The sequence below is a fragment of the Pygocentrus nattereri genome, chromosome 2 (assembly GCF_015220715.1).
Source record: "Pygocentrus nattereri isolate fPygNat1 chromosome 2, fPygNat1.pri, whole genome shotgun sequence".
NCBI classification, from domain to species: domain Eukaryota; kingdom Metazoa; phylum Chordata; class Actinopteri; order Characiformes; family Serrasalmidae; genus Pygocentrus; species Pygocentrus nattereri.
Genome location: NC_051212.1, coordinates 39,461,640 through 39,469,810, shown reverse-complemented (window position 1 = coordinate 39,469,810; position 8,171 = coordinate 39,461,640). Strand labels below are relative to the sequence as shown.

The 8,171-nt window shown below is 37.8% G+C and overlaps 1 protein-coding gene across 2 annotated transcripts; it reads left to right on the top strand.

Moving 5' to 3' along the window:
• Positions 1–815: 815 nt before the first annotated feature.
• On the top strand, positions 816–7,632 carry cenpl (centromere protein L). 2 transcript variants are annotated; one of them, XM_017718426.2, is made up of 5 exons: positions 816–886; positions 1,350–1,515; positions 2,141–2,392; positions 2,707–3,252; positions 6,342–7,632. In XM_017718426.2, the coding sequence occupies exons 1-5, from the start codon at positions 870–872 to the stop codon at positions 6,414–6,416; spliced, it is 1,056 nt and encodes a 351-aa protein (XP_017573915.1). In that variant the 5' UTR covers positions 816–869; the 3' UTR covers positions 6,417–7,632. The 2 variants fall into 2 exon arrangements, with proteins under 2 accessions (XP_017573915.1, XP_017573916.1); XM_017718427.2 differs by having other exon boundaries at positions 878–946.
• The last annotated feature ends 539 nt before the right edge of the window (positions 7,633–8,171 follow it).

Sequence of the window (8,171 nt, the reverse complement as noted above, 5' to 3'; positions counted from 1 at the left end):
TTCAGTGTGCTGGTGGTGTTGACATTAAGCAGGCATTGTGATGACTACAATGCAAATATAGTCATTTTGTTTATTTATTTTTTTATTTTATTTAAAAGCCGTTTTATTTGCGACACAAAAGGATAATTGAACCTCCGCGTGTCGTCGGTGATTTTATATGTAGTGTTAATAACGTGAACATAGTGGTAAATCTGAAAAATGTTTCTTTGGATAACTTTTTGCCTTGATACCCTGCAAGATACTCCCCCCCCCCCCCCCCCCCCCCCATCTCTGTAAAAAAATCGATTTCTGCCCAAAACCTTTTTGCAAAACTATAGTAAAATAATGTCTATTTACATAAGGTGGTGGAACAATTTCATGTAATAACTTTCTGCGGTGGAGGTTTCTATTATCATCGCTCTGAACAGTTCTGACTTCGAAGGACATCAAACCACTCCGAATCACGCCTTGTTTACATCTTAATGATTTCTGCAGACATTTAGACACATCGATGGAATGTCCCTTTAATAATGATAACAGGTTTATATATATTGTTTCTTTCACAATCGCAAAAGCGCTTTAGAATACATACAGTAATTTTAACAACAACAAAAAAAGATATTCATAAGATATTTTAAAAGGGACAAAGATGGCTCGATTTGGGGTAGGGAAATCCACCGTTTAGACTTAACAGTAAGGAGTAAGATAATGTAGTCAATATACATAAATGTATTTATGTGAAATATTAAATTGAGTTAGTTTGGAAACACGTCCCTGGCTGAAATCGCTGTCAAATGTTTTCAGCGCTTGATTAGTTCTCCTAGCTGGCTGCATGATGGGAAAGCGGGCTGTTCAAATTAGTTCGTCTCCTCGGCGGCGCGCAGGCGGTCATGGAGGGACAAAACAGGTCGACTTCCTTTTCCTTAATTCATTTAATACACTTTATATGGATGGAGTGCAACGCACTGTAAGCGATTTAGGTGTTGTTCCGCAAATAAAGAAGGTTATGTGTTGAAGTTGTAGCTAGTTAGTGTTTTGCTTTGTGTGGCTAACGCTAGATGGCTAGCGTTAGCATTGTGCTAACGTTAACTGGTTAACCGGAGATTCGCGAAGCCTAGCTTTAGCATTAACAACCATGAAAGTAGAGTAACCAGAACATACTTTTATCTCCGGCGTTGATATAATATACGAATGAGGAATTGAGTGCATTTGTGTGTATTGTATGCTACATGCCGTTTACAGTGGTATTTAATACACGAAGCGCTCTGTTTTCACAACCGATGAACTAACGTTAGCGTTCATGAAACGACGCTTGGCTTTATGGCGACTGTAAAATGGCCACATTTTTTTCATTTTTCTGCTCCGCACAGTGTTGTGAATACCCCAGCACACAGGCCCGATACAAGAAGAAGTAAGAGTTACGGGCGAAGCTGTGTGGAACCTCCGTCTCTTTTCTGGCAAACCCCGGGACACTTAACCACCCTCGGCCACAGGATTCCAACCAGCAGAAGGGCTGCCAAGTCCCATAATATTACTGTACGCAGATTCCATGTATATTTCATTCATGGTTTCCTTATAATAGAAATAACACCACTACCTCTACGAATAGCCATAATTTAAGGGATGCACTGATGTGGGAACTGTGGACTCATACTGATGCATTTAGCTACACACCTGCCAGTGTTTATACACACGTTTTTAAACTGTGAAACTTGGGACTATTAGCATGTGAGAGTATTAACGCTAACAGCGAAATAAAGCATTTATTTCAACAAATAAAATGTGTTAATTATTTAAAAGCATACACTTTAGTGTAGCAACCTTAATTAATTAGCTTAATTGAGCCAGGAGTGACTGAACAGGGAAAGCATGAAACTGTGCTGGGTTTTTGGCCCTTCAGCACCAGAATTGTGTATCCCCGAGGCAAAGGAAGGAGAACAGTTTTAAATAATGAGGAAAGCCAATGCTGGTTGAATACAGTTAATGGAAGTATGATCATGGGGAGAATTTCATAGTTTGTGGGGCATGACACATGATTGACCTACCAGGGTGACACAAATGAGGCTGTAGTAAGGAAGGAGCTTGGTTTAAGATGTTTCCTGTTTGTTTTGTAACTGTAATATGTAGTAACTGATTTTGTTGGAATTTCATATCTTCACAGACTAAGGTTGACCCAGAGCAAGTGGCTCTTTTGATCAAAAACGAATGGAAGCTGTCCCATGTCACCCCTCTGTACCGGTTTCGACACACACAGCTGAAACTGTACTCCAAGCACCTTGCTGCTTTCATCATAGCAGAGAAACAGCAGGGTGTTGCAGTTGAAGTTGGAGTAGAGGCTGGTTTCAAGGTCACGTTCTCTGCTGTTCTTGGAATAGCTGAGACAAAGGAGGACGCTGAAACTGTTTTCATTCAAGTGAGTTTGGCCACAAAATTACAGTATGAACTTCAGTGAAATGTTAGGAGGCATGCTCAGTGTAGATTTCTCGCCTAAATTTGATTTGATTAGGAAATGAATCAGTGCATCAGTTTCTCACATTTCAACACAATTTGAGTTGGTTTGATGCTGAATAATAGAATATGCCAAATGCATACTGTATGCTTTACTGTATACATGTAAAATGCTGACATTTGAAAATGGCTTTGCAATTTCATTTTGGCTATTAGAAAATGTGCATTATGATTGAAGCTGAATGAATGTCGATCTGTTTTCTCTCCTTTTTATCCCAGGTACATTCTAAGCCTTTATTTTCAGCAGATACTCCAAAGGCAGTGTGGCGTGGTTGGCTGACGTGTGTTAATGGTGATCCAGAATATCTGAGGTCACTGCCACCTGACTTTGTTAGCTTGCCCTTGTTCTGCAGCAGTGGGCCGGAATACCTTACAGCTCTTGTCAAGTCTTGGTTCGAGCGTACATTTGACTGTAGTTTCGGCTCGCTGTATCTAAATTCCACCATGCTAAATTGGCTTGCTGCTTTGTGGACTGGCTGCCATCCCACCAGTAATATCAGGTACTTGAAGTTGGCATGGAACATGCCCTCTCAGCCACCTTTGGACATTGCATATACAGTCAACCCACAGGACGCATGGGAACTATGGAACAGCATTCATACAGAGGACAGCACAGATGACCGGATCAATATTGAGGAAGTCCAGCTTTTTATGAATGGGCTGGAGATTCACTTCTTCCGACATTTTAAAATCTACCTTTCTGCCGGGACCCTCACAAAGGTCTCTACTGCCCTTGGTTCAGCACATCATGATGGGAAAATAAAGGTAATTTGCACTTAGTTTGCTATTATAAGTGGTTAGTCAAATGCAGTCCATATAAATGCCATTGCCTTGGGTTAATGGGCATGTTGAGGTATTGTCGGGGGGGAAAAGGATCATTGAGACATTCAAATTTCTAGTTCAAGCATATACTAAATTATGCTGTTAGGGATGCACAATCGGTCATATTTAATCCAGATACTGCCTCTTAAAATAGTCTGTACTAATGTCACACTGAAGGTGAAAAGTATTACTGCTGAGAAGAAAAAATTCTGTTTTGTTAAACCCTGTAATTTTGATAGCATTTTTATTTTTAAAATATCAAACATATATTTTTAATTAATTATCAATAATATTATTATTTAATTAAGTAATTATCAATAATTATTCTTATTTAACATTTCACACACTGCAATGCATTAAATCCAATCAACAGGGCTAATTATGCTGTTTTGTGATGCAGTTATTCGTGGAAAATGATGAGCATTGTCGTTGTGTCCACTCCTACTGGGGGCCACTGATAAAATTACATCATGATCTTTCCTGTCACTTTTCTAGATGTTTATACCTGAAGAATGTCTTGCATTTGGCACTAATTATGCTCTTTTGTTCTCTGAAAAAGTGAACTCTATACATACCTCTACACAGTTAAAAGCTTTTTTTGTTTTAGGTTTAGTATCAATCAGTAACACTAAAATTAAAACTCAATAGTTTTCTGACCCCAATAGTAGTAGAGACGACATAGCCATTAGTTCATTTTGGTATATTCAGTACAGTATGACTGTTGTCTGCTAACTTTTTATGAGTGGTGTGGTGTTGTGTACTCCAGCGTAGTGGTTGGCGATATGAAAAAATACAGTATCATTTCAAGAAATGCACAGTGTTATAATATTTACATTTTCTGAAATGAAGTATTTTTACAAACCGTGCTGTTCTGAATCCGATTTAAAAGGACTAATTATGCTCTTTGTAATGAATCATGCAGTTGTTCAAAGTACTAAACGCATATCCACAATATACTCATATCATTACCCATACTATGATGTATTGTCATGTCTTTAATCAAAGTCAGGTTAAATGTCATATTGCCCAGTTCTGTTCCAATGTTTTTCAGCCCCATCTCTGTTTGCTGCAGTTGTATTGCTCAGCTGGCATGGACAAATTTGTTCATTTACATTTTAAAAATAAAAAAGGCATTAACTCAATTCACTTTTTCCCCCAATCAAATTACAATTCCAATGAAGTTGGGACGTTGTGTAAAACATAAATAAATACAGAATACGATGATTTGCAAATACTTTTCAACCTATGTTCAATTGAATACACTACAAAGACAAGATATTTAATGTTCAAACGGATAAATTTTATTGTTTTTTTTTTTTTGTTTGTTTTTGTTTTTTTTTTGCAAATATTCACTCATTTTGAATTTGATGCCTGCAGTTGAAGACAGGGGCAACAAAAGACTGGGAAAGTTGAGGAATACTGAAAAAGAACACCTGTTTGGAACATTCCACAAATGAACAGGTTAACTGGAAACAGGTGAGTGTCATGATTGGGTATAAAGGGAGCATCCCTGAAAGGCTCAGTCGTTCACAAGCAAGGATGGGGCGAGGTTCACCACTTTGTGAACAACTGCATGAGCAAATAGTCCAAAAGTTTAAGAACAATGTTTCTCAACGTGCAATTGCAAGGAATTTAGGGATTTCATCATCTACAGTCCATAATATCATCAAAAGATTCAGAGAATCTGGAGAAATCTCTCCAAGTAAGTGACAAGGCAGAAAACCAACATTGAATGCCCGTGACCTTCCATCCCTCAGGCGGCACTGCATTAAAAACCGACATCATTCTGTAACGGAAATTACCACATGGGCTCAGGAACACTTCAGAAAACCATCGTCAGTGAACACAGTTCTTCGCTCCATCTACAAGTGCAAGTTAAAACTCTGCCATGCAAAGTGAAAGCCAGATATCAACACCCAGAAATGCTGCCGGCTTCTCTGGGCCCAAGCTCACCTGAGATGGACTGACACAAAGTGGAAAAGTGTCCTGCGGTCTGACGAGTCCACATTTCAAATTGTTTTTGGAAATCAAGGACGTCGTGTCCTCCGGGCCAAAGAGGAAAAGGGCTGTCCGGATTGTTATCAGCGCAAAGTTCAAAAGCCAGCATCTCTGATGGTATGGGGGTGTGTTAGTGCCCATGGCATGGGTAACTTGCACATCTGTGAAGGCACCATTAATACTGAAAGGTACATACAGGTTTTGGGTGGCTTCATAGTAAAAGAGTGGGAGTACTAGACTAGCCTGCCTGCAGTCCAGACCTGTCTCCCATTGAAAATGTGTGGCGCATTATGAAGCGCAAAATACAACAATGGAGACCCCGGACTGTTGAGCAACTGAAGTTGTACATCAAGCAATAATGGGAAAGAATTCCACCTTCAAAGCTTCAACAAGTAGTGTTCTCGATTCCCAAACGCTTATTGAGTGTTGTTAAAAGGAAAGGTGATGTAACAGTGGTAAACATGCCCCTGTCCCAACTTCTTTGGAACATGTTGCAGGCATCAAATTCAAAATGAGTGAATATTTGCAAAAAACAAAGTTTATCCGTTTGAACATTAAATATCTTGTCTTTATAGGGTATTCAATTGAATATAGGTTGAAAAGGATTTGCAAATCATCGTATTCTGTTATTATTTATATTTTACACAACACCCCAACTTCATTGTACAACTGAGGTTGTACAAGTTTGGTTGATTTTTGCTTAGAAAATATGTTAAGTTAGAATGTTAAATTCAGGAAATTTTGTAGAGAAGTTGTACTTAATTTCACTTAGAAAAATCAACAGAATAATTTAATGAGGGGCACACAAACTTCTGTGTACGACTGCAAAAGATGGAGGTAGGGGTGAAAAATGTAATATTCCTTTGATGTAATTCAAGGTAGTGACAAAATACAAATCATATTAATTGTGTTTATTAAACATATGAGAATGGATGGGGTACTGTCCAGACTGTTGTTACTGTACGCCTGAGATTAGAGTCCTAATGAAAGATACCAGTGACACTAACTTTGCTTGGGACTTTTCCTTATTTCAGATTGGCAGCAGTGACTACATCACCACCTTACTGACCCTGCTAACGGAATGTGCCCTCATGAAAACACCTGTTTGAGTTCTGTTTTATTTTATTCTATATCTTTGAATAGTATATTTTACTGAATAAACAGTGCATAACATTTTGTATACATTCTAAACTGCAATTCTTTTGTATTTATGTTTTTCTCAGTCATAAAGATGTAAATATGTAAAGCCTTAATGCACAGAACACAAAACTTGAGATGAATTGTATCTGGATGGTCCTTATATGGGATTCTACTGATTAGGACATGAAATATTACAACGCAAGTGTTCTACATTCAAGAGTGGCAACTGTATAGTCCTAAATGCATGGAAATCATGTGCTTGCAATTATTTTAGAAAGCCCAGTAATGTGTTTATGCTTCCAGTTTAATCTTTTCACTCTTTAATGCTGCATATCTGCCATTTTAACATGTACATTTCTAGTTAACATTTACTCATTTATTTTTCATACTGTGTACTTATCTTGAGTTCTGTTAACTTCAGGCAAATTAGACCTTAATGCGTTTGCAATGACAGTAAACGAGTATTCATTATTTAAGTATTATACAGGGGAAATCACTTTTTAAAATCAGTCACTGTAAATGTTTGATAACATTGCTTTTAAGACATTTTATTCTGTGACATGCTGAGTAGTGTCTCAATTCCTTATTTTATCTGTTGGTTGATTGAAATAAATGAAATGTGAACATTCCTCAAATCCTTTAAAACAAGGGTAACCAAGACAGTTAACTGTATGCTCAACCTTTTCACATCAAGATTCATTCAATCTCAGTAACATCTGTAAAAATATTTCATATTTACAAACCCAAATCCATCCAAAAAGGTTTGGACTGTATGTGAAACACATAAAAACAAAGCTGTGATTAGTAAAATCTGACCACTATTAAATTGAAAATGGCACAAAGTTTGTTTTACCAACACTTATTTGTAAATATAATTTGATGTCTATGACACATTTGGAACAAGAGCATATTAACTACTGTTACATCTTTTAACAGCATGTAATAATGCTTTAGGGACAGAGGACACCAGTTGATCCAGTTTTGAAAGTGCAATTTTTGTTGATTTTCTGTTAATGAAGTCTTCAGATGTGCAACCACGCAGGGTCTGTGTCATATTTTGAGCTTAATAAGATGTACAGGCAGACCAGTCGAGCACCCACTCTGATTATGTAGCTATGCTGTTGTAACATGCAGAAATAATCATGGACGTTCCTGTAAAAGTGTCTAAATGGCAGCATATTGCTGCTGTTGGGGAAAAACACCTTGCATCTCCAAAACAGGAGAAGGAAAATAACACTTTACTTTTAATAAATGTCAATGTAACCAGACTTGTTTCAAAGTAATTCTGGGCAATGTAAAGGGCAACAGGCATTTTCATATATGTCAAAAACGCCAACAAAAATGGAGATGCAAGGTTCTCTGACAGCATGCTCCAAAATGTGTTGAGAATTAAAGGTCTTTTCACAAATCTGGTAAAAACCTGGATGGTCCTTTTCTTCTTTAATGCAGATCATGCGATTTCCATTATTTCACTAAACAATTTGAAAGACTGACTTGTCAGACATGATACACGTTTCACTATGCATCAATCCATTTCAAATGAGCTTGAGCCTGGGGATGTCAGACTGGAAAATCTTATATTGACTTCCAGTGTGCATAGTAGTCTTAACTTGCATTTGTGGGTACAGCAACGGACTGTTTGTCGACAATGGTTTATCAAAGTATTCCCAAGCCCATGTGGTGACCGCCATCTGAGAAACATGCTGGTTTTAGTGCAGAGCCAT